The sequence below is a fragment of the Rana temporaria genome, chromosome 1 (genome assembly GCF_905171775.1).
Source record: "Rana temporaria chromosome 1, aRanTem1.1, whole genome shotgun sequence".
In the NCBI taxonomy this organism is placed as follows: domain Eukaryota; kingdom Metazoa; phylum Chordata; class Amphibia; order Anura; family Ranidae; genus Rana; species Rana temporaria.
This window is the reverse complement of record NC_053489.1, coordinates 547,660,785-547,688,671: the sequence shown is the minus strand read 5'-3', so window position 1 is coordinate 547,688,671 and position 27,887 is coordinate 547,660,785. Positions and strand designations below refer to the sequence as shown.

Sequence of the window (27,887 nt, the reverse complement as noted above, 5' to 3'; positions counted from 1 at the left end):
TGGGGGACACCTGCCAGGGGGGACTCTGATGGCGGACACTAATGAAGACTTCTTAGGGGAGCATCTCAGTGTTTGAGTCATAGCCATAGAAACATTTGTAAAGGGGAAGAGTTAGTAAGATGACCACGCCCATGTGGTGGCGCCAGAAATATTGCTGCACCCAGGCGTCTGTGACCCTAGGATCGGCCCTGCCATAATGGAACTTAAAAATAAAGGCTTCTTGTACACATATGTTCCTTTAAGTCAGGTTCCTTTTATTTAAAGTTGATTTAAAAAAAAATTAATAGTAGAGGGGAATGATTACAACTTCTCAGTTTTTTATTGATTCCTGTACCCCAATTGAGAGAGTCTCTGTCTTTGTTTATCCTTGTGAAAATTGTTACCAAGACAGAAAGTATGTTGTGATGGAAAATACAAAATGTTACTGTTGAGGGAAAATCTTCCAATAGCAACACCTGCTTTTGTGACAGTATTTTCCTATTTCCATGGCTTTCTTCTGCTGTGCCTCTGTGATAGGAAGTGAGGAGAAATCACTACAATGGGCACCGACAGGAAAAGTAAAAACATACAGTGTTTCAAACTATTACCTGCTAGCAAATAGTTTTAGTATTAGTAGCGATTTAAAGGCTAGTTTCGTTCAATCCAGAAAATATTTCAGTTCTACCAGAATGTCCTGAAGTAGCTGGTTCTGGCACCGGCATCTCCCACTATCTTCTTTTAGAGTTGGACCTGCATGCTACTGGCGCAGAGATTTCCAGCGCAGAACGCAGCAAATAAGGGGTTAAGTAGTGGTAGAGTTTAGTTTAAGGGTTAGGTTCAGTTAGAATTAAGGTGTGATATTAAGAGAAAGGTGAAAATGTCATTAACGGAAATACAATGCCGAAAATTAATTTCGCTGGTACCGACCTAAAATACATAGATCAGCTTTTGTGTGATATTAATCTTCAATATCTAAAGATAAACTTGATCTACATATTTGTAAACTGGAATAAAAATTCTTCATTAAAATTTGAAATTCTTAATTTCACGTATATATTTTATTGCAGAGCTTCTGTTTGGTTTTGGGAATATTGATGTACATAATCTGCAACAGACTATAGCTGCAGAAACAGTGTTCAGAAATAAAAGCTGCAAATGCTACATTCATCTATTCACAGTAATGCAATAAAATAAACAATGAGGATACCCAGCAGCCATCACAAAACAAAATGTTTCTATCTTTCCATTGACAGAAACCCGTGGCTGATATATTCTGTTTTGAAAGAGCCCAGAGTTGTATACTAGAATGGTCCTTTTCTTTTTATGTTCGCCACAGATGAAGTTTCTGATTTTTAGTTATAAAAAGAAAGTGTGCTGCAGGACATACTGAAAAAAAATCTTAAATGTTTACTGAAAAACTTCTGGCAGATATAAAAGCAGCCTTTAATCCAGTTATAGAATTATTAAAAATGAAATGCATTTCTACATGCAGCTGGCAAAAATCCTTAAAGCGGGAGTTCACCCATACATTTTTTTTTACCCTTAGATTGATGCTCATTGTGTCTAGGGGAATCGGCTAGTTGTTTTAAAATCCGAGCAGTACTTACCGTTGTAGAGAGCGATCTTCTCCGCCGCTTCCGGGTATGGGTCTTCGGGAGCGGGCGTTCCTTCTTGATTGACAGTCTTCCGACAGGCTTCCGAAAGGCTTCCGATGGTCGCATCCATCGCGTCACGAGTACCCGAAAGAAGCCGAACGTCGGTGCGGCTCTATACTGCGCCTGCACACCGACATTCGACTACTTTCGGAAAATCGTGACACGATGGATGCGACCGTCGGAAGCCTTTCGGAAGACTGTCAATCAAAATAGGAACGCCCAGTCCCGCAGCCCATACCCGGAAGCGGCGGAGAAGATCGCTCTCTAAAAAGGTAAGTACAGCTTTGATTTAAAAAAAACTAGCCGATTCCCCTAGACTAAATGAGCATCAATCTAAGGTTAAAAATAGAAATTTCCGGGTGAACCTCCACTTTAATTTATTATGGTACCAGCCTCCTGCCATTGCCTGCACAACACCACTAGGAATAGGAGGGGATGGGTCGACATTATGACCTAGTCAGGATCTATTGGGGTGAATTTACTAAAGGCAAATAGTCTGTAAAGCCTAGTACACACGTCGGGCAGCATCAGCCAGTTCAATAGAAACCAGCCTGTGTGTACAGCAGCCGGTCCGACAGAAGCCAGTTGTTCGGCTGGCTTCTGTCGAAGGGTCATGACCAAAAAAGGTCTGCCGATGGCTGAGAACGCTGACCGGAGTGTTCTGGTGGGGGGGTCGTCCCCCTGTCAGAACACTATAGCACAGCAGGCGATATCGCTTTACAAACATCAAATTGTTAGTACGGCGTCTCCGACCTGAGCCTGCCCATACATGGTTCAAATCTCGGTCAGTGCCTGCTGAACCGGCAGAGATTCGAACCATCTATGGCCGGCTTAGCACTAGAAACTTTCTGTCAAGGGAAGAAAACAGTGTCTTGATCTCATCGGTATACTCTTGCAAGACCATTGTCCCCCGGCTGGGGTGTGTTCTAGACTAGATCGCATTACTAAATTGTTGTATAGTTTACATTGAATCTTTAGAGAGGGCAAGGATTGGTTGTGCTGTCTCAAAAGGTGACAGATTTGAAAATGCTTTTGTTGGTGAGAAAATGTGCATATATGTCTTTACATATGCCTGGATTTCAGCTTTAAATTCTCAAGAAAATAAACCAACTGAATCAGATATGTCTTAGCTAAAAGCCAAACATTATAAACTTACGTAAGATTGCATACAATTAAATGACACAAAACAGGGGAGAAAAAGATGTATGAGCTAAAATAGTTCTAGATATGGAAATTTAAACCTAATTTTAATGAAAATTAAAGTTTTTGCAATTAAAAAATGAATTAGCTCTTTTTTTTAAGGTTTTTCGTGTATACCTATTTTCAAACATTCAGTGCTGCCAAAATAAAACATATACTGAACTAATCAGCTCCAACTGTAACGCATCCTTAAAGCGGTGGTTCACCCTCAGTGACACGATTTTACCATCGAGACAGGCATTGTAGCGCGAGCTACAGTATGCCTGTCCCGATTTTTTTACCCCCGTACTCACTGTGTACTCGTACATTATAGATTTCGGCTCCCGCGGGGAATGGGCGTGCCTATGGAGAGGGAGGATGATTGACGGCCGGCCCTGGCACGTCACTCTCCCCGAAGACAGCCGGAGTAGGTCTCGGCTCTTCACGGCGCCTGCGCACAGGCTATGCGCAGGCGCCGTGAAGAGCCAAGCCTATTTCGGCTATTTCCGGAGAAGCGTGACGCGCTAGAGCCGGCCGTCAATCATCCTCCGTCTCCATAGGCACGCCCATTCCCCGAGGGGAGTCGGTATCTTCGATGTACGAGTACACGGTGAGTACGGGGATAAAAAAATCGGGACAGGCATACTGTAGCTCGCGCTACAATGCCTGATTTTATGGTAGAAGAAAAAAAAATGTTTTTTTTTGGGTTTATAGGGTGAACCCCCGCTTTAATAACCCATAGAATAAACTGGGGCGTATTGCATTTGACTTTTTAAAGTATTAATAAACCCAGGACCCTGCATTCACTATATGGTCTCTCACAGAACATAAGAATGAAGAATAATTTTTGTAAATATAAACTGCTAAATACATTTTCTCATCAGCAGTATATAGCAGTCTTGTGACTTCTATCAGTGCATGGTTAAAGCTTGTAGGAGGAGTTTTCATACTGCACTGGCTGTCCTATCAGGATGCAGGAACCCTGACCCTCTGTCTGGACAGTGCTAATTGGCCCTGTGCTGATCACATGCACTCTCCCAAGAAAAAAACTCTCTAGCAATACACACCAAACTGAGCATGTGCAGCCTGACTCCATTTACTCTGTCATGTACATGTTTTGGGGGCAATGCAAGAAGAGGAGGATCTGTGCATACAGGTTTAAACAGCCTTTTTACACCATGCATGGGATTACCTCTTAGGTTCCACAGTGAGTATAACAAGCATGCTTTACTGCATATACAGACTGATTTTACTGTTGTGGGTTTAGTAACACTTTAAACTGGCCCAGAAAAAAGACTGTTTGCAACCCCATTTTACAAAGTGACTGACAACATGTTTACCTGTTGGAAAACACTGACCACTATATCAGCCAGTTTTATTGTACAATATTATTTTATTCTATTTGTGTTTTTTTGTCAATAAAAAAAGAAAATAATAATGAAAGAAGAATATTATTCATCAGGTTACAGTCTACTTCATGCTACACCAAAGTGTCCTTCTTCCATATTATCCAAGACTCTGATACCATGACCAGAGTGGAGAGGTACTGGGTGCTTTCTAAAAGTGTTTGCAGTTATCTAGAGATTAAACCTGTTAACCTCCTTATTATATGAAAAGGAACATCCTAATCAGCTTGTCAACCGATGATCCTGCTTGTGTCAGTCTGCAGTCCAAGATTGGTGCTTTAAAAGTCTCTTGTTTCTCATGCAGTCCATTCCCGACTTCCCCCCACGAGAAAAAAAAAAAGAAAAAAAAAAAAAAAAAGGAAGAACATTTCCACTACTTGCCATTCACAGCTACACACTACAGCAGGAAGTGTCCTGAGTAAGATTAAAAATGCATTTCACTGTGGTAGCATAGAATATTATTCCAAAGGTTATCTGCCCTTGAACCAGCAAGGAAATTCTTTTTGAAGTTCTCCGCAGCGGCATCATCTCTCATTCCCATCCAAGGTCTTTGGATTCAATGACATCTCATAGCTCTAGCTTGTGTGTGGCATCATTTGATAATATCCTCACAAGAGGAAGAGGGATCTCACATATCAAAAACCACTGACTCTCGCAGCCCGCTGATACTCTGCTGTTGGAGAGATGATTTTGTTGATCTCTATGAGTTGTTGTAGATGTTAAATTTCTGTAAAATTGTCATATTAATGTGTTCGAAAATCCACTGCTGCGTTTCAGACAGTGGGTCACATCTGTTCATGAAGAGCTTTTTTTCGGCTGGGTTGCAGTCGACACAACTGTTGCTAACGGGATGAAACAAAGTCTTGTCCTGAGGGAGGAAAAAAATAAATCGAGTTTAGATGTTTTGTTTGTCAAGAAAAATAGAACATTACATTTTCATGCTGTAGTTAAGAAACATGTATCTTTGAACTATTAAAGAGACAGTAGGGCACAGTATAAATTGTGTTTGTAATGTGGTTCTAGAAATGTTGCTTAAAAGGAATCTGCCAAAGAACTAATCAGGGGATTGGAAATGATTAACGGAAAACTGTTACGAGGAGAATATAAAACACGGTTTTGCAAAATGAAATAAACGCGCATGCTTCCCGACTATGCATAGTCAATTAGGGCCAAATCCACAAAGACCCGGCGTAATGGCGAAATTCTAATTTAAGTTACACTGCCTTAAAATTTCTACCTAAGTGCCCGATCCACAAAGCACTTACCTAAAAATTTCTGGCCGTGTAACTTAAATTCCGCCGGCGCAAGGCGTTCCTCATTTCATGGGGGCGATTCCCATTTAAATGAGGCGCGCTCCCGCGCCGGCCGTACTGCGCATGCTCGTGACGTCATTTTCCCAACGTGCATAGCACGAAATTACGTTACGCCGGGCTTTGTGGATTGCGACGGGTCAATAAAGTTGCGTCGGGAAAAAAAAAGATACGGCGCGAAAAAAAAAAAATCAAATTCGAAAAAAAAACGCGTCGCTAGACAAAAGGGTCTGCTTTTACATGGTGTACTAACTTTACACCATGTAAAAGCAGCCCTAATTTTGCGTATGCAACTTAATACTTACGGAGAAAAAACGAAGCAGAAAAGCTTCGTGGATCTCCGTAAGTGCTAATTTGCATACCCGAGGCGGCATTTCGACACGAAATGCCCCCAGCGGCGGATGCGGTACTGCATCCTAAGATCCGGCAGTGTAATTCAATTACACATGCCGATCTTCTCCCTAACTATGGAAAACTGATTCTGTGGATCAGTTCCATAGTTAGGACCAGGGATACGACGGAGTAACAGCAGTTACTCCGTCGTATCTCTTTTGAGGATTTGGCCCTTAGCGCCCACTAGAAGATGTAAAAAAAAACAAAGAAAAGAAAATAGGTCATGTCATCACACAACTTCTCCCACATTAGGTGGGCAACGCGACCTGTTGCTATTTTGGGCATTGTTGGACCAAAGCCAAAAAAACAACATTGTCTAGGGCCACATTTGCCACTACTCAACATAGGCATTGGCCAAGGGCATCATTAGTAATGGGTTACATAGTTACATACTGTAGGTAATCTGGTTGAAAAAAGACACAAGTCCATCCAGTTCCACCAACAGAGAGAGAGAAAAAAAAAAAGAAAACTGACACACTCAAACAGAAAACCTTCATATACAGTATACTATCCAAAACCCACAGATGATCCAAGAGGAAGGCAAAAAAAATAAAATAAAAATTGGATATTCCCTCGATTAAATTTTCCTGTAAATATTAGTATCCAGTTATAATAATCCAGGCCTTTCTTTAAACAATCTACTGAGCTGGCCAGAACCACATTTTGAGGGAGTCTATTTCACATTTTCACAGCTCTAATGCCACGTACACACGACCGTTTTTCGGGTTGTAAAAAATGAATTTTTTTTTTCAATGTCATTAAAAACGATCATGTGTGGGCTCCAGATCATTTTTCACGATGTAAAAAATTGGCATTAAAAATTTCGAACGTGCTGTAATTTTTCACAACGTTTTTTAACGTCTAAAGAAATGGTCGTGTGTGGACTTTAACGACGTGAAAAAAACGTGCATGTTCAGAAGCAAGTTATGAGACAGGAGCGATCGTTCTGGTAAAACTACCGTTCATAATGGAGTAAGCAAATTCATCAGGCTGTAACAGACTGAAAAGCGCAAATCGTCTTTTACCAACACAAAATCAGCAAAAGCAGCCCAAAGGGTGGCGCCATCCGAATGGAACTTCCCCTTTATAGTGCCGTCGTACGTGTTGTACGTCACCGCGCTTTTCTAGAGCATTTTTTTTTTCACGATCGTGTGTAGGCAAGGCCGGTTTAACGATCGGGTTGAAAAAAACTTTGTTTTTTATAGACCATTAAAAATGTCATTTTTTACAACCCGAAAAACGATCGTGTGTACGCGCCATAACTGTGAAGAAACCTTTTCATATTTGGAGATTAAATCTCTTTTCCTCCAGACGTAAAGAGTGTCCCCCTGTTTCATCTTTTCTCTACCAAGTAAACATTTCTTGGTTAAACTGCATTTTAACACAGGTAATAACATTTAATTGTATCTTTATAATTGTATGATATCATTGCGGTTCCCAACTGCCAGTGGGTTCCACAATTGTTGTGTTGTCCAGTTGTGCCAAGGGAGGGTTCGAGCCAAACTTCTGGTGTTGATAGGCAGAGCAAGACCCAAAATCTAAACCAGCAGCTCTTTCGGGGGTAGTGCTACATTAGTAACTAGTAGCAACCATCCGCTACAGATACATGCACATATATTGGTTAATCTTTTTATTTGTATTCATCAATAAAGAAAGCAAATAAAAGACATACATTTTGCAGTTTTAAAAAGCGACATTACTCTAAGATTTTCACCTAGAAATGGCGTTACATGCAAATTCATAACACATTCCTTTTCGCGGTGCTTTGACTATGCAGATTATTGATTTGGCCAACAGGTCACTCCAGATTGTGTTACTATAATCTGCTGCCTCATCGCATCTCAGGAATTGCCGCTTGGAAGACTTGAAATGATCGTAAACAGTTTAATGTGGACTGCTAATGTGTGTGCCATATAACTTGGCTATAATAATGTGTCCTTGTAATAACGATGTAAATACTTCCCAAGTAATTGGATATGATTATGCAGCAGTTAAAATGCATAACATTCTGTTTTTGTAATTTGAAGATAGATAGCATATTTGTGATTCCAGTCATCATTGCAGTTTTGAAGTAACTATATTTCTCATGTGTTTTCTGACATTTATTTTATGTCCTTGTCACGATAATAACTTGAATGTTCTGACTAGGTATTTTATTATCCATAATCTTATGTTAGAATAGCTGCTAGTTTGCAAAAATAAAAAAATAAATGCATTCAATTCCACATAACATAGCTGTATAAACTCATAGCAAACATCAGAATTCAGCTGTTAACTGAACCTAAAGTGGAACTAACGTTCACCCCATCCAAGGAAGCTGTCATCTTAGATTCTGTTGTTTGACCTGCAGTTGCCATTGTGATCAGTTATGACACCAGCCATTTGATGGCTTGGCAGTTCGGTTGAGAGCACAACCAACTGTGACCGATATCATTCATGGCATGGCTTGAATGTAACTGTTTTGGGAAACCGTTAAATTGATGGGATTAGTTTGGTCACTTTGATGTCAGCTGCAGAGATCTTAAAGTTATTGTAAATAAAAAAATAAAAAATAAATAACAAACATGTTATACTTACCTGCTCTGTGCAATGGTTTTGCACAGAGCACCCCCAATCCTTCTCTTTTCAGGTCCCCCCCTCACGCTCTGGCCCCTCCCCCATAGCAAGTCGATTGCTGTAGGGGCTCTGGTGGGTGCTTGCGCCTGAGCCGACTCTGTGTGTCCATAAGACACAGAGAGCACGGCTCAGCCCCACCCATCGCTCCCGCCTCACTGGCTGTGATTGATAGCAGCGGGAGCCAATGGGTGACAGCAGCGGGAGAGTCTTGCGGCTCATGCACATTGCTGGATCGAGATCAGGCTTAGGTAAGTAATGGGGGGGGGGGGGATCTGCATACTTTCATGCATAAAATGTATGAAGATAAAAACCTTCAACCTTTACAACCACTTTTTACTGTAAGGTATTTTAACATTGTTCAGGTGCATTATTTAAATAAAGATCTTTGCAGTAGGGAGCGTGCTACCAGTGAGTTAAGTCATTAAAATGTGCCCCTAATACAGCAGGAGGATGGGATTGTTCTTTTTAAATGGAAACATATTTCCTTTAAGAGCCAGTTCACACTATAGATATACAGTCCCGATGCTTTCCAGATGCTTTTCTGCATGCGCATTTTTGACGTGTATTTGATGCATTCCAGTGTGTTTTTGATGCAGTCTAGTGCATTTCCCCCCCCATTTTTTTCTTAACCTTAAAAAAAAAAAATGTGTGTGTTTTTGGTGCGTTTAATTGTGTTCCAGTGCATTTTTGATGCATTTTACAAAGTTCCGGTACAGTCCAGTGCAGGAGAAATGCAGCATGTTCTACTTTTTTTCTGGAACTGGAACACACCGGAACTGCAAGCACTGGTGTGAACTACGCCACTGCAAACCATATAACCTATTTTCCATGCATTTTTGATGCAGAAAAAAAACTGCATATGGTGTGAATTGGCCCTCAAGATTATAAAAGCAGAAGTACAGGCAAAATCTCAGTAACTTAAAGTGATACTAAACACTGTTTATGTTACATTGGTAAGAAAATGATGGGGGGGGGGGGGGGGGGCACAATTATGCATATGTAAAAAATGGGGGGTGATTACACAAATAATAATATAATGTAAAATAATATAATAATAAATAATATCAATATTATTAATTAACGCCCACTTCTCACTTCTTTTAGGGGTACGTCAGCAAAGAAATACACAATACTGTAGGTGAAAAAGATTATATTGTACCAAGAACAGCTCAGTCTCTGCCAAGAAAGTATTACATAAATCAATACTTTTTTCAAAGTAAAAGTAAAGGCCTAGAATAACAACAGTATCTAGAAAACGTACCACCAATACTACAGAACAAATTCGAAAAATAACAGAGAAATCACAGACAAATATTCATCGTGATACCCAGCCAGTAGCAACAATTCACAAAAGAAGGAAAACACTGGTGTAAGACCTCTTTCACACTGGGGCATTTTTCAGACGCTTTGGTGTTAAAAAAAGCGACTGTAAAGCGCCTGAAAGAAGCCTCATCTGCAATCCCAATGTGAAAGCCTGAGTGCTTTCAGAGCCCTTTCACACTGCCAGTGCCCGAAAAACACTGGTAAAGCTCCGCTAAGACCCCTTCCACACTGGGGCGTTTTTCAGGCGCTTCAATGGGAAGGGGCGCTTTAGGAGCGGTGTATTCAATGCTCCTAAAGCGCTGCAGAAGCTGCCTGCAGGACTTTTTTTGACACCCTGCCAGCGCAGCCCCTCAGTGTGAAAGCACTCAGGCTTTCACATTGGGCTTGCAGATGCAACTTCTTTCAGGCGCTTTACAGGCACAGGCTAAAGCTCCTGAAAAATGCCCCAGTGTGAAAAGAGTCTAAAACCCAAGACCAGCAAACTGGATAACTAGTCAAAAGTATATTACATTTTACTGATCCCAGGGGATGAGGCAAGGGTTGAAGTCTCTCGCCGGCCCTGTCGCTCGGGCCTAACCTACAAGTGTATAAGCTCCTTCTCTGTCCAAGCTCTAGGTCCACGACTCCAGCTACATCTGCCCAGTCAAATCTGCAGTCCGGCCTTCCCTCAAGTCTCCCTCTCCTCAATGTTCAATCTGCCTATTTTTATACTAGTTCCCTCCATTCACTATCATTGAGAAATCTCAGATTGATCCAAACTACACAATCAAATCTTTCTCAAGAAAGTGATTGGATGGAACTCACATCTAATTTGCTATGATGCTTAACCAATAATAAAGGATTTGTGTTGTTTGTTGTGGGCTTTCAAGATCTACAAGATCGTTAGCCAATCTTCTGCGACCATAATGTCGCAGTCCCGATAAAAGTCGCAGATCGCCGCCATTACTAGTAAAAAAAATTATAATAATAAAAATGCCATAAATCTATCCCCTATTTTTTAGACGCTATAACTTTTGCGCAAACCAATCAATATACGCTTATTGTGTTTTTTTTTTACCAAAAATGTGTAGAATACATATCGACCTAAACTGAGGAAAACATTTGTTTATATTTTTTTGTGGGATATTTATTATAGCAAAAAGTAAAAAATATTGGGCTAGATTCAGAGAGAATTTACGCCGGCGTATCTATAGATACGCCGCGTAAAATCTGCGCCGGCGTATCTTCTTTCTGTATTCAGAAAGCAAGATACGCCGACATTAGCCAAAGATACGACTGGCATAAGTCTCTTACGTCGTCGTATCTTAGGGTGCATTCTCACGCTGGCCACTAGGTGGCGCTCCCGTCGTTTTTGGCGTAGAGTATGCAAATTACCTAGTTACGCCGATTCACAAACGTAGGTGCGCCCGGCGGTAGTTTTTTACGTTGTTTGCGTAAGGCTTTTTCGGCGTAACGTTGCTCCTGCTATTAGGTGGCGCAGCCAATGTTAAGTATGGACGTCGTTCCCGCTTCGAAATTTGAATTTTTTGCGTTGTTTGCGTAAGTCGCTCGCGAATAGAGCTGGACGTAATTTACGTTCACGTCTAAACCAATGACGTCCTTGCGACGTCATTTGAAGCAATGCACACTGGGATATGTACACGGACGACGCATGCGCCGTTCGTAAATCACGTCAATCACGTCAGGTCATCACATATTAGCATACAACACATTTGAATTACGCAGGCTTACGCCGGTCCCATTTACGCTACTCCGCCGCAACTTACGGAGCAAGTGCTTTGTGAATACAGCACTTGCATACAACACATTTGAATTACGCAGGCTTACGCCTGCTTTGTGAATACAGCACTTGCCCCTGTAAGTTGCGGCGGCGTAGCGTAAATACGATACGCTGAAGTGGTTAATAAATTGTGATATGATAGTAGACCTAATTTACTAAATTCGTAAATGTTTTTATTGTAATGCCATCTTATAAAAATTAGATATGCCATATCATAGGAAAGTAGATATTTTTTTGTACCATGGCATATTCCAGCTGTTACTTTATAATGTAGATTAGAAGCTGACATCTAATTGGACAATATGAGCACCCTTTCACTTTTCTATGTCCTAATCTTCAAAATGAGCCCATTTATGTGCAGATTTGGAACATTTCCTCACTTGAAGCCTTGAACCTACCAATTTCCATATAATTCTATGAGGCTGGCCCTCCAATCAGTTTTGTTCTTTATTATAACTATTTATTGTGTTCATTATATAATTCAGAGAAAGAGAAGCTGACCTGATCCCTGCACATTATGTACACATAAAAGAGAATAAATCTTGTCTTTCTGCAGCCTCCCACAGAATACACTTACTATTCCAGAGAGTGAATTTAATGATGATTGCTTTATGTAATGTGTTATTGTTACATAAAGATACATAGAGGGGTATTTTGCATGATGCAGTTAGTAAATGTCAGTTACTATTATCAGCAACTTAATGAGCATGTAATGTGTTAACTCTCGCTTGCTTATAATCTTTACTCTAACATGGCAAGTAATGTAAGCTTTATTCTTATTCCATTTTCATATAATGAATGGGGATTAGACAGGTAAGCCATCCTAACCCAAAGTCAAACTAAATGATGCTGGAGACCACCAAAGTGACCTAATACAATACAATTTTCTGGGGTTACAAAAAGATACTCAATGTCTAATTCTGCAACAAGCTACTTCCACAACATACAGTATAGTTTTGTTGGTCAGATAATCTTTTGCTACAGTCAAAGTGAGCTCTAGAAGGAATGGTGGCAGGGATGTTTCAAAAAGCGGCACAAGGGACAGATAACTCCATTGATGTATAAAGAAATTGGGTCTAAAGTCCCAAAACCAAAGAGCCAAGAGAATGGGGGCAATTGGACTATTGCGGTACTGGTGAAATAGATAACATATAGGTGGATTCAGATAGACTTAGGCTGGCATAACAGTAGATACGCCAGCCTAAGTCTGAATCTGCGCCGACGCAAATTTAAGCGTATTCTGGTAACCAGATACGCTTAAATTAGGCTCAGATACGAGTGGCCTAAGTGTCTTACACCGTCGTATCCTAAAGTGTACTTTTTAGGCTGACAAACAGTCAATGGTTATACATTTAACAAGAACTACAATGTGTGAATTGGGGAGCAAGGGCCATTGATGTGTACAAACAAAATGTCTTTATGTGGTCTTAAAGTGGAATTTTACTAACAAAAATAATTTTGTCAAAAAAAAGCTCTAAACTTGTTTTTTTTTTACTTTCTAAGGCCTAACAGCAAGTATTGAGAGCTGAATTTGCTAATGTACTGCCTGTGCCACCTACAGTCTTCATTCTTGGCATCTATGATGTGTTCGAAGGAGGAGTTCCTGATGCATCAGGAGAAAGTCCAGCCATAGTTGGCAAACTTTTCTTTCAGTGCTCAGTGTATGTGCAAGCATTCACATAATCCACTTAATTGCAAGTGACTGGATCTATCGCCGATACATTGACAGTGCTTTGATATCCAACATAGACATTCTGAAGAGGCTTTTCTAGACAAGGGAGGTCATAGCACAGTCAGGGCTGGTGCAAAGATTTTTGACACCCTAAGCAAAACCTAATTTTTCTGTTCCACCCTTGACTCCACCCCCTTTGCCCTGCCCATGTATACCCCACCTTTTTAATGAAGTGCCCATCAAATGCAGCCTCACCGGTGTCCATCAAATGCAGCCTCACCAGCGCCCATCAAATGCAGCCTCACCAGCGCCCATCAGTGAAGCCTCACCAGTGCCCATCAAATGCAGCCTCACCAGCGCCCATCAAATGCAGCCTCACCAGCACCCATCAAATGTAGCCTCACCAGCGCTCATCAAATGCAGCCTACCAGCGCCCATCAATGAATGTTTGCTAGCTTCCATTCATTCGGGAGTCAGGACACAGACACAGTCTGCTGCCGCCACTGTGCCTCTGACACTATTTACTAATGGGGCGGCGGCTGCCTGATGATGCTGAGACTTAGTTGCTTGCAGAGAGAAGATAGTAGAAACACCAGTGGCCAAGTGCCATAGGCAGCAGTGCGCCATAGTGCCCCCGATCTCCTTCCCCGATCTTAGCACTACAGTTTGAGGGGCTGAGATTCCCCTCTGAGGCCAGCCAGGCTGTCACATGACCGCACATCGGCGATGTGAAAAAATGTATTTAGCTGCAGAATAAAAAACAAAAAAACAAACCACATACACTGTGTAGTATATCTTGTTATAACTGGCAGTATTTGTGATCACTAACTTTACTGCCACACAGACCAGTGGCAGGAGGGGAGGGTGGGGCTGGTTTGTCAATCAGCTTACACACTTGAAAGTGACAGGCAGGGAGGGAGGGGGTGAGTGAGAGACTCTAAACACAGCAGGATAACAGAGGCACGTAAACTGTCCACGGTATCACGGATCATCAGCCATGATTATTGTGGTCAGCACACCTAGGGGCACACAGGAACAGGTAAGATCAAACACTATGCAGCTTAACATGCTTTAAAGAACAGTTTTTTTTTTTTTTGTCGGGTTACAACCTCTTTAAAGACCAGATATGGCCATTGGAACCACAATAATCCCAGTTAGACCCAAATTATTAATAGCTCTCCAATATCCCAAGCTTTTTTTTTAAGGACATATTTACCCTCTGCATATTTCAGTGCAATCGTCTGCTTTAATTGGTATGATGTTCTACTGCAAGGTATGGGGTCTTGCGAGTTATCATTCCTTTTATCAGTAGGATGCCAACACTTTCAATGTAAAGAAATTGTATGTATAGCTACAATCCTTACATAAATCTTTGGCTCATTATATCCTGCTGGGAAATCATCCTTAGACATCATGTCTATATTTAACAAAAATGTACTAAACTGCTATTCGCATGATATGATTAGAGGGAACAGTGATGTTTCCAGTTAACCATTGATACACTGCATCAGAAGGATACAGAATCACAGTCTGTCCTGTAAATAATCAGATATACTGTAAAATCACACAATGTTTTATATAAACTTGAGAACAGCATAAAGTCTGCCTAAGTTGAGCTCTTCTTTATAAACAGCTAGTAGGCTGGCTGTCATATAGGCCCTCTTTGTAGCCACTGTTTCAGAAGTATGCCTATAAGGACTTCTGACTTCACTCCTAGGGCCAGATTCACAGAAAAAGTACGCCGGAGTATCTGCTGATACTCCGGCGTACTTACAAATTTGCCACGTTGTTTCTTTATTTGTAATTCACACACAAAGATACGACGGCATTTGGCTAAGATCCGACAGGCGTACGGCTTCGTAAGCCTTCGGATCTTAGGATGCAATACTTCGGCGGCCGCTGGGTGGAGATCGCGTTGTTTTGCGCGTCGGGTATGCTAATTAGCTGTTTACGACGATTCACGAAGGTACACGCGTTCGTCGCATTCTCTTACAGTACGTCGTCGCTAGTCAGCTTTTCGCGTCGCAAAGTTACGGCTGCTATTTAGGTGGTGTAACAATAGACAGCCCATGTTAAAGTATGGCCGTCGTTCCCGCGTCGAATTTCAATTTTTTTTTTTTTTGCGTAAGTCGTCTGGGAATACGAAAGTTCGTTACGCACGTCGCCGTTCAAAACATTACGTTGGGGCGACGTCATTTCGCGCAAAGAACGGTGGGAAATTTCAAAACGGAGCATGTGCAGTACGTCCAGCGCGGGAACGCGCCTAATTTAAATGGTCCCCGCCCCATTTGAATTAGGCGGGCTTGCGCCGGACGGCTTTACGCTACGCCGCCGCAAGTTTACACGCAAGTGCTTTGTGAATCAAGCACTTACGATGAAAACTTGCGGCGGAGTAACATAAAGGACATACGTTACGCCGCCGTAATATTTCGTGAATCTGGCCCTTGGTAACTAGCATTTTCGGTGGGTCTGCCAGGCAACAAGCAATTTTAGATGGAGGCATAGGTGTGCGCAGCCTATTGCATCAGGGTGTGCACCCCAAAGCTAAAAAACACATATGCGTGTGTGTGTGTGCATGTGTGTATATATACAGACATTGTCAGTAGAACAGTGGACAATGTCATAAGGACCAATATTGGTGGTGTCAGTAGTGCGGTCAATATTATTTTAATTATTATTTTTACTACTTTTTAGGAGAAAAAATTTAAAAGGGAGATTTTTTTTTTAAATATCAGGGGTCTAACCATTGGATACCCAATATACACCACACAGAGTGATTAGGGTGTGTCCAGGCACACCTGGCACACCCTGTGCGCACGCCTATGGATGGAGGTAAAAAAAAGCAGTACCCATATTTCTCTCATGATGTGTTTCTTTTTAGTCACAATAAAAAGTTTATTAACATTCTTCAATTAAAGCTACAATATTTAAAAAAAATGTTTACCCACTCCTAAACCCATTCGATTAAATACATTTCCTCCAAATATTCTGTATTTTTATAGGAACAAAACATTCTACAATCAGGTAAATCAGGAAAACATGACCAGAATAGTTTGTCTTTACCAGTTTTCATTAACCTGTATGTTCTGTTTTCTGAGAATTACCTTAAAAAAATACTTGTTGGAGGGACCTCATAGGCACAAACAATAATGAAGCAACACACACTCACAAAGGTACAGTATACAAATATATTTTATTATTTATAATTGTCAGCTTTAATCTTCAACTCTATAATATTTGTACTAAATAGGAGGTATCTGAGGCTGGCAAGGGGCCTGTAGAGTCTAAAAAGTCCTGAGATGCCACATACCCGGCTGAAGCTCTGAGCAGCTGAACAGAGTGTGTCCTTGCTATTTGGCTTCTGGGGCTATTGCTTCAGGATATCCAAAATCCATAACGATACCCATATCCGAGCATGCCAAGAAAGGGGTGGATGAGTGAGCGCTCCCCCCTCCTGAACCATACCACACGCTGATCCCATAACTAGGGATGGAGGTAAATTTTACTTACACGTCATAGACCTCAATCAAAGTCCCGCAGCCCTCCTCTTTTTGTATCGATATTAGAGATGGAGTCATGCATTCATAGATGGCCTATTTTGGCACACATACCTGTGATATGTTTCATTTGTATGTGTTTGGGTTCACACATGGGTTAGGTTGTTTCCTCTATGAAATAATTTTTTTTTAAACTACTCAAAATAGTATTTCTAGAAACTCTCTAACTTATCACAATCTACACATTCCCTGCATGGTCCAATATCTCTTGCGGTATTGACTATCACTGTATGGTGTTGTTGCGTTTTTTTTCTGGCAGATTGGGAGCTGCGATGCGCACCTGGGGTCCACCCCCTCCCTCCATGTCCTACGGCTGAGGGCTCAGGTGGACACCCCGCTGCATATCGACCTCACACATCTAGCGCCAGACGTATGATGTGACAAGATCGGCCTCGGGGTACCGACGCATTGTGCATATCCATCCGCGGCATTATGGGGGAGGCTTTTGGTGCCAAATGTCAGGCAGTTCCCGCTTAGGTGTTGGAGTCTCCCCTCTCTCCTATTGGCCTACGTGACGTTGGCGGTACACTATTGGCTGGAGTGGAGTATAGTGGAGTGAAGGTGGGGTGGCGGAAAAGCGCTGCTATTTTTACATTTTTTTTGCTTTACCGCTAATTTTGCGGTGCTATTCGGCCACTAGCGGGGTGGTTTTACCCCCGCTAGCGGCCGAGAAAGGGTTAAAACCGCAAGCAATACACCTCTGCAGAGGTTTCAATGGGCCTTCACCGATCCAAAGATGCGGCTACCAGGACTTTTTTTTACCGTCCTGCTAGCACACCGCTCCAGAGACAGCAGTGGCTGTTTAGGGTCGGTTTGCAGGCGCTATTTTTAGTGCAATAGCGCCTTCAAACCGCTCCCGTGTGAAAGGGGTCTTAGTGTTGGGGATATAACCCAAAAAGACTAAACACAAACAAAATTTCCCCTGAAAGGAATCAATGGATAACTGATAGATTACAAATAAAGGGACTTTAAGAGGCGAAAATTACAAAAGTATCAAAAACATTATCTAAAGGCAGGGGTCTCCAACCCCGGGGCCACGGCCCACTACTGGGCCATAGCGTCTCTGCAGCCGGTGGGCAGCATGACATTGCAAGGTGGGCGGGCGGGTGAGAGAGCATGGTGGATCGGAGAGGCAGCCGGTTGGGCGGATGAGAGAAGCAGGCTGGCGAGCAGAGATGACATCTTCTCTCTCCGTCCACCTAGCAACACCGCTCTTACAGCGTGCGGAATGTCAGAGGTGCGGCAGAGAGCAGGGAGATGGCATCATCCCTCACTGCCCACCCTGCATCACCACTCTCCTGCCGTCACTCAATAACAACCACTTAACAGAGGCCTGCCTCTGTGCTGAAATAACCAGTGCTACCAATCCAGTGACAATCCACATCTGGTGGCACTGGCAGGTGACGTGGCAAGTGGCATTCCTCATCTGGTGACAGGCAGCATGGCAAGTGGCATTACTCATCTAGTGGCAGGCAGTGTGGCAAATGGCATTCCTCACCTGGTGGCAGGCAGAGTGGCAAGTGGCATTCCTCATCTGGTGGCAGGCAGCGTGGCAAGTGGCATTCCTCATCTGGTGGCAGGCAGCGTGGCAAATGGCATTCCCCATCTGGTGGCAAGCGACTTGGAAAGTGACAAGCTGCATATGGTGGCAGGCGACGTGTCAACTGACACTATGAATCTATCCACGGCCGCCGCTGCCATACCCTATTTAGGTGTCAGGCCCCTTTTAGGACACTGGGTGCCTGAATTACAGTGTCTTTTTGAAGCATCTGATTAGAGCCATAGGTTCTAATAGGCTTCAAAATATGTGGGCTCGTGGCACAGAGCATTGCGCAATAAGACCACTCGGGTGTTCCAACTGCAAATTAATATTCACTGCTGTAACACTGATCCTCAATCCGACCATTTAGAAGTGGGTGTGAGACCCGTTTTCTGATTGGCCGAAAACAGAAGACGGGTTCAATCTCTGTATTTGCGGACCTACTAAGCTAAGCAGGGCAATAACTTCCCCCACAGGATATAGAAACCTTTCAAAAAGATCTGAACAAATTAATGGGGTGGGCAACTACATGGCAAATGAGGTTTAATGTAGAAAAATGTAAAATAATGCATTTCGGTGGCAAAAATAAGAATGAAATCTATACACTGGGGGCTGAACCTCTGGAGAAATCTAGGAAAAGTAGATGACAGGCTCAGCAATGGCATGCAATGCCAAGCTGCTGCTAACAATGCAAACAGAATATTCGCATTCATTAAAAAGGGGATTAACTCCAGAGATAAAGCGATAATTCTCTCGCTCTACAAGACTCTGGTCCGGCCGCACCTAGAGTATACTGTCAAATTCTGGACACCAGTCCTCAGGAAGGATGTACTGGAAATGGAGTGAGTACAAAGAAGGGCAACAAAGCTTATAAAGAGTCTGGAGGATATTAGTTTTGAGGAAAGGTTGCGAGCACTGAACCTATTCTCTCTGGAGAAGAGACGTTTGAGAGGGAATATGATTTCAATTTATAAATACTATACTGGTGACCCCACAATAGGGATAAAACTTTTTCGCGGAAGGGAGTTTAACAAGACACGTGGCCACTCATTAAAATTAGAAGAAAAAAGGTTTAACCTTAAACTACATAGATAGGCCCAGATTCTCAAAGGAGATACGACGGCGTATCTCAAGATACGACGGCGTATCTCTGAGTCTGAGCGGTCGTATCTATGCGCCTGATTCTTAGAATCAGTTACGCATAGATTTCTATTAGATCCACCGGCGTAAGTCTCTTACGCCGTCGGATCTTAACTGCATATTTACGCTGGCCGCTAGGGGTGTGTACGCTGATTTACGCCTAGAAATATGTAAATCAGCTAGATACGCGAATTCATGAACGTACGCCCGGCCGATGCAGTACAGATACGCCGTTTACGTTAGGCTTTTCCCGGCGTAAAGTTACCCCTGCTATATGAGGCGTACATGCGGCGTACCAATGTTAAGTCTGGACGTCGAATTTTGAATATTTTACGTTGTTTGCGTAAGTCATCTGTGAATGGGGCTGGACGTCATTTACGTTCACGTCGAAACCAATACGTCCTTGCGGTGTACTTTGGAGCAATGCACACTGGGATATTCCACGGACGGCGCATTCGCCATTTGTGAAAACGTCAATCACGTCGGGTCACAAGTTATTCACATAAAACACGCCCCCCTGTTCCAAATTTGAATTAGGCGGGCTTACGCCGGCCTATTTACGATACGCCGCCGCAACTTACAGAGCAAGTGCTTTGAGAATACAGCACTTGCCCGTCTAAGTTGCGGAGGCGTAACATAAATAGGATACGTTACGCCCGCACAAAAATACGCTGATCTACGAGAATCTGGCCCAACGTTCTTTACTGTAAGAGCGGCAAGGATGTTGAATTCTCTTTCACAGGTGGTGGTATCAGCAGGGAGCATCGACAGTTTAAAAAAACTATTAGATAAGCACCTGAACGACCGCACCATACAGGGATATACAATGTAATACTGACATATAATCTCACATATATGTTGATGGCCACGAGAGTCGGGGAGTAGCGCTGCATAAATGGGATAAGAAAAAATTGTTAAGAATGCCCAAGGGATTGTATGGGTAAGGGTAAATTATTGAGTAAAGTGGTGAGAAGACGAGTATATAGAAAAAATTGTATAGAAATAGTAAATATGCATTATTTCTATATTTTTTTTTTTATGTACCTTTATGTTAGATTATACAGCCTATCTTCAACCCCTGACCTAAAGAAGGAATTTAACAATTAACTCCGAAACATGTTGGGTCTTCTGAAAACCATATGGATGATTTGGGCCTCCTACTCTGAGACCTTCTCTTATGATTCAGAATTCACTGTATATCAAATTCTATATATGACCATCATCATTGTTTTTTATAATAATGTTTTTAATGTATATTATGTTGTTAAAATACATTAAGATTTTCCTATATACTCGTCTTTTCACCACTTTACACAATAAGTAACCCTTACCCATACAATCCCTGGGGCATTGTTCTCAATTGTTCTTCATTGTGGGATGTGGTTTGGGTTATACTACTTTTAGAATCTCTCATAGATGGGATAAGTGCACCAGACCTGCCCACTAACCGACTGACCGAGGAACCCTCGGGGGGGTTGGGGGGTGGTGGGGGATGCTACTATTTGCTGCCCACCAAAGAAAATTACTACTGGTAATATATTAATAATTTTGCTAAAGTATTTTTTATTCCTTCTAAATGGGTAGTATTTTGCCTTGTAGCCATGCCATGTCGTGGGTCATTTTTGTTTACTTTTACCATGGCTAGCAGCTAGCATGGAAGGGGAGAAACTGCCCAAGACCCCCAGTCTCCTATAGGGTCCCAGCAGTTGGCATTGATCTATGTCTCCTCTTTCAGTTGCCTTTAGATATAAACTTACAATAGCATACAATACAGCTCCATAAAAATGTACCGTAAATGCAAACATGGTGTACCTAGCATATCTGACACTGGAGGGTGACACATTTTATAACATCCTCCCAAACAGAAAAAAAAACGATAGTCAGTAATAACGTGGTGACCCCCAGAGAGTTGGTACCCCCCGCACCTGCAGAAGTACATTACTGCATACATTATATGGAGACAAAATCTGACTATAGAAATGAATCAGGATTAGTTGTAATGAAACTAATCTGGAATTTCTTCAGTTGTAAACTTTACAAAGTCACTTTCAGCTTCCTCGAGTCTCCTTCTGTTTTTAGCAGAGAAGTACTCTGTAATGGAAAGGTATAATCAAGAAGCTTTTTACACGTTGTCATACTTGTTGTTTCCTAAAGAAGGTTGTTCTTAAAGACATGTGGGCACTCAATGCCATTGATGTTCAGCTAGACATCTATATTTCTCCATGGCCATAACACATGCTAGTTTTATTTCACTTTGCAATCTATTTTAAATGTTTATTTAATGACTGTGTTGTGTTTATAATCACTAATAATGCTTTTAATTGGTAACTGTTCCATGGAAGATATGTAAGCACACGAGTGGCATATACAACATATATTAACGCGTAACAGCCTCTAATTATTATCTAAACTCTGTCTAATTAGCTTTCAATGGGAACCATATGCTCTCATGAAATAAGGAATAAAGAAATCTCTGTCGTGTGTTTTTGTGTCTGCTACATTCCTGTCTGTCTGAATGTGTTGCAAACATGTAGGCCAGCACATAAAAAGCATGCCTCATGGTTATTCTATTGGCACATGTAGAGATCTGCTGCTGTCTACTGTCAGTTGCTAGTATCACACTGTAATGTAAAATTATGTTTATCATTTTCTGCTTCTGGGGTTGTTGTGTACAGATCCTGGGAGGAGGAAGTGGAGGTAGAGAAGATCTCAGCTACACGACCTGTCCATGCTACTAAAACCAGATCAGAAGAGATGATTATTGCCAGATAACTAGGACTGCATTCCAGGCTGGTTGGTTAATGGCTGGAGGGTCGCCTCATCACTACAGATCTTGTATTCAGGTCTCTGATACAAAGACAGACAGTGCATCATCCTCAGGGGTCCCTACAATGGCACTTTGCCACAACATTCAATTAGAGCAGGGGTCTTGAATTAAAATGTATGAAGGGCCAGTCAGCAACATTTACTTCATGAGGTTCGAAATCTCATGTTAGTGCTATCACACATCACAGCCCCCGTGTACATAATCATCTTCAGCCTACTTTTTATATCGTAGTCATCTTGATCACAGCCCCCCTTTACATGGTAGTGCCCCTTTATATCGCAGTGCCCTTTACATCACAGTCCTTTCTTTACATCAGTATCCACAGTCCCCCTGTACATCACAGTCCACCCTTTAAAGCAGCCCCACAGTGTCCTTAGATTCCCTTCACATCGCAGTGTCACATTACACATCACAGGGCCCCTTTACATATCACAGAGCCCCTTTACACATCACAGTGCCCCTTTATACATTACAGTACTCTCATAAAACATCACAGTCCCCCTTTACACATTACAATACCCCCATAACACAATATAGTGCCCCTTAATAACACAGTGCCCCTTCACAACATAGTGCCCCTTAATTACACTGCGCCTCTTAACAATTCAGTGCTCCTACACAACACAGTGCCCTTTCACAATACAGTGCCCCTTCACAACTCCTTAACTTCTTAACAGTGTCTCTCCATAAAATAGTGCCTAGGGAAATGATGCCATGCATCCCAGGAGTCTTCATGAGAGGAGGGGGCTTTCTTGGCTAAGCATACCCTACTGCCTGCATGTCTGAGCTAAGGGCCGATGGATCCCAGGAAGTAAACGCTACGTTAACCATCTGCCCTTATTTAAGATGGCCACTGCCATAAATGCTAGGGGTGTTTTTCAAAGTGATTTTTCAGCAAAATAAAGTATGAAGACAAGGATGGATGGGGGAGTTTGCTTTTAATATTAAAAATGAATTAAACAGTGTTTGTGTTAACCCTTAATATGTTTTATAATCTTGATAGTGTTTTCATGATCCAGCAACTCAAGAAGATAACTGCAGAACTGGTGAAGCCTCAGTAAACAGCAGAGAAAGGAGATGGCTGATGGATGTGAGATCTGTAGTAGAATGTATAGAAGGAATCACAAGAATTGAGGGATGTTTAACAAAACAGTTTCTGAAAGTAAAGTTATCCTTTAAAGATAACCTTTGGGAATTCAAATATTTTCAGAAAGTGGATCTAAATTATATCTGAGCACCACAAACTGAAAATCTATTTAATTCATCATAAATATTCAAAGCAAACTTGCCCATCCATCCATGTCTCCATGCTTTATTTTGTTGAGAAATCACTTTGAAAACCACCCCTTAGCATTTCTAACTGCTGCCATCTTGAGTAAGTGCAGATGATTCAAATGGCATTTACTTCCTGGAATCCATCTGCCCTTATCTCAGGCATACAGGCAGGAGGGTGTGCTTAGCTAAGAAAACCTCTCAATTAAATATATAATACTTTTCTATTTATTTACTAATCAGAGTTTAGTTCTGCTTTAATGTTGAGGCTCTGGTCTATATGGTTATGCTGATACAACTTGCCCCAACAATAACCTTGGTTTGATTTTCATGCTGCCAAGAAGTGTATGAAGATCTATTTATATGACCAATTCCTTAAATATAAAGGAATTGGAAATGTACATTAGTACATTTTAGGAAAGCATTGAAAGACAAGCATCTGACAGATTGGCTGTGTGAATAAATATTTAAGGAGCCTATTTATGTGTCGCAAGCAACCTTGAGTACTGAATAACTTCACTAATTACATTTTTAAAGCACATCAGCATATTATTTTGAGCACTAATCATTCTCCGACACAAGTTTTACAGTATCCTTGAGAGCAATTGCAATTTACTTTTTTATGCTTCTATTTTATTATTTTGTCACGCAGAGTAATGATGAATTCAGAAAGATGATTTTATATGAAGGGTACATAATAGCAGAACATCTTTTCTTATGTGTTTAACATAAAAAAGGCAATGCAAGATAAAACCAAAATGATGTTACTTATGGTACATCTGTCATTAACTGAAAGATCCTAATACCCAGGGAAGGTAGTCTAGTTCCAAACCTTAAATCATTAATAATGTAAGATAAATAGGAAATTCAGTGGCAAGACTTATGGGGCCAGATCCACAAAAACCTGACGTAACTTAAAAAATCCAATTTAAGTTACACTGCCTTAAAGTTTCTACCTAAGTGCCTGATCCACAAAGCACTTATCTAGAAATTTCAGGCTGTGTAACTAAAATTCCGCCGGCGCAAGGCGTTCCTATTCAAATGGGGCGAGTCCCATTTAAATGAGGCGCGCTCCCGCGCCGGCCGTACTGCGCATGCGCGCCGGCCGTACTGCGCATGCGCGAAGTTACGTTACGCCGAGTTTTGAGGATCGCGACGGCTTAAAGTTGCGTCGGGGATAAAAAAAATGACAGCGGCATGCATTCCTGAGGGAGAACTCCATGCCCATTTTCAAAGAAAAAAACGGCATGGGTTCCCCCCCCAGGAGCATACCAGGCCCTTAGGTCTGGCATGGGTTGTAAGGAGACCCCCCCACGCCGAAAAATTGACGTAGGGGGTCCCCCTACAATCCATACCAGACCCGTATCCAAAGCACGCTACCCGGCCGGCCAGGAAGGGAGTGGGGACGAGCGAGTGCCCCCCCCCCCCTCCTGAGCCGTGCCAGGCCGCGTGCCCTCAACATGGGGGGGTTGGGTGCTCTGGGGCAGGGGGGCGCACTGGGGTACATCGTACCCCTATCCATTCACCTGGAGGCAAAAAGTAAAAGTTAATAAACACACAACACAAGGCTTTTTAAAATATTTTATTATTCTGCTCCGGACGCCCCCCCTGTCTTCGTTATTAGCTCAATTACCAGGGGGGGCTTCTTCTTCCACTCTCCGGGGGTCTTCCGCTCTCCGGGGGTCTTCCGCTCTCCGGGGGGGCTTCTCCGGACTCCGGGGGGGCTTCTCCGGACTCCGGGGGTCTTCTTCCATCTTCTCCCCTCTTCCGCTCTTGACTCGGCGAACCCCGGTTCTTCTGCAGCTCTCCGGTGCCTTCTTCTTCAGCGCTGGCTGCCTGCTATGTTTGTGTGTTAGCTCGATTTCAAACAGGCAGCCAGCGCGGTCTTCTGTGACGTCAGGGTCTTCTGGTCTTCTGTTCTTCCGATGTTGCCTCGTCGCCTGTTGTCGCTGTAATGATGGAAGCGCGCCTTGCATCCCATTTATATAGGCATCACCGTCCCATCATGCTCCGGCAGGTACCCACGTGGTGGGTGCCTACCCACGTGCACCCACCACGTGGGTACCTACCGGAGCATGATGGGACGGTGATGCCTATATAAATGGGATGCAAGGCGCGCTTCCATCATTACAGCGACAACAGGCGACGAGGCAACATCGGAAGAACAGAAGACCAGAAGACCCTGACGCCACAGAAGACCGCGCTGGCTGCCTGTTTGAAATCGAGCTAACACACAAACATAGCAGGCAGCCAGCGCTGAAGAAGAAGGCACCGGAGAGCTGCAGAAGAACCGGGGTTCGCCGAGTCAAGAGCGGAAGAGGGGAGAAGATGGAAGAAGACCCCCGGAGTCCGGAGAAGCCCCCCCGGAGTCCGGAGAAGCCCCCCCGGAGAGCGGAAGACCCCCGGAGAGCGGAAGACCCCCGGAGAGTGGAAGAAGAAGCCCCCCCTGGTAATTGAGCTAATAACGAAGACAGGGGGGGCGTCCGGAGCAGAATAATAAAATATTTTAAAAAGCCTTGTGTTGTGTGTTTATTAACTTTTACTTTTTGCCTCCAGGTGAATGGATAGGGGTACGATGTACCCCATATCCATTCACTTAGGGTGGGGGGCCGGTATCTGGGGGCCCCCTTATTAAAGGGGACTCCCAGATTCCGATAAGCCTCCGCCCGCAGACCCCGACAACCAATGGCAAGGGTTGTCGGGAAGAGGTCCTGTCCTCATCAACATGGGGACAGGGTGCTCTGGGGTGGGGGGGCCCGCAGTGCGCCCCCCTGCCCCAGAGCACCCAACCCCCCCATGTTGAGGGCACGCGGCCTGGCACGGCTCAGGAGGGGGGGGGGGCGCTCGCTCGTCCCCACTCCCTTCCTGGCTGGCCGGGTAGCGTGCTTTGGATACGGGTCTGGTATGGATTGTAGGGGACCCCCTACGTCGATTTTTCGGCGTAGGGGGGGTCCCCTTACAACCCATACCAGACCTAAGGGCCTGGTATGCTCCTGGGGGGGAACCCATGCCGGTTTTGTTTTTTACAAATTGACGTGGAGTTCTCCCTCGGGAAAGCATACCAAATGCCGTCGCTGCAATGGGCCTTTACAAGGTGTGACTAACTTTACACTTTGTAAAACGAGCCCTAATTTTACACTTGCAAAATAACACTTACGGCGCAAAAAGGAAGCTAGAAAGCTTTGTGGATCGCCTTAAGTGCTAATTTGCATACTAGCAACGGCATTTCGACTCGAAATGCCCCCAGCGGCGGATGCGGTACTGCATCCTAAAATTAGGCAGTGTAATTCAATTACACATGCCGGATCTTCTGTGTAACTTTGGAAAAAGCCTTTTGAGGATCGTTTCCAAAGTTACACACAGACTGAACAGCAGTTAAGTCGGAGTATCTCTTTTGAGGATAACCCCCATAATGACCAATGTAGGTAGGTGGAGACAGTGTCTATCCAAAAATGAAATATGTTACAGGGCTTTTTTTCAAGGGGAACTTGGTGAAACTCAGTTCCGCCACCTCTGGATCAGACCCTTGGGGGGGGGGGGGGGCTGCTCACCACAATCACTTGTAAACACAGGAGTCCCGGTTTCTGTGTTTACAAGTGACAGCTCTGCACAGCGTGTAACCCCCCCTGAACTCTGCACTCTGTATGTAATGCAATCTTGGTCTTTAATGCCCCTTTAAGACCCTCCTACTGTTTGTGAAATTTGACTGACCACACCCTCTATTTGATTTGGAGGGTGTGTGTAGGGGAGGGGTTTTGGGGGGCCGTGGTTGAGTTCCAGCACCTATTGTTTGCGAAAAAAAGCCCTAAATATACAAGTCGAAAGCTTGGGCACCACAGTAAGCTTTGAACCCTAAGGCTAAAATACATACTATTATCAACATAAACAGTAAGCTCTGAATGCTTGTCTACGGATCTGTCCAACTTACATTTGTTTTAACTGCTCATCTACAGGATTTGGCACTTTACACATATGAGTAAATTAAAGGGGTTTTCTATTATTTGGACTCCAATTGGTGTAATAGTGCCTTCAGGCTTTCACATTGAAGCCTGCAGGGCACGATTTTTTCAGGCGGTATAGCAGCGCAATTTTTAGCGCTGAACCGCCTGAAAAATGTGTCAGTGTGAAAGGGGCCTTACAGCGCCGCTGGGCACTCACAAGACCCGCTGCCGCTGGAGATCATCTCCTCTCCCGACTAATGTCAGTGGTCCCTCCCTCTGCAGTGCTCAGAGCGGGGC

General features: G+C 43.1%; 1 protein-coding gene across 1 annotated transcript in view; it reads right to left on the bottom strand.

The window, feature by feature from the left end:
• Positions 1 to 4,039: 4,039 nt before the first annotated feature.
• The window catches only part of GALNTL6 (polypeptide N-acetylgalactosaminyltransferase like 6), a 1,588,031-nt gene continuing 1,564,183 nt past the window's right edge, over positions 4,040 to 27,887 (bottom strand). The window contains exon 12 of the mRNA XM_040333316.1: positions 4,040 to 5,087. Coding sequence (XP_040189250.1) covers positions 4,920 to 5,087 — 168 coding nt within the window. The 3' untranslated portion in view covers positions 4,040 to 4,919. The remainder of the gene's footprint in view (positions 5,088 to 27,887) is intronic.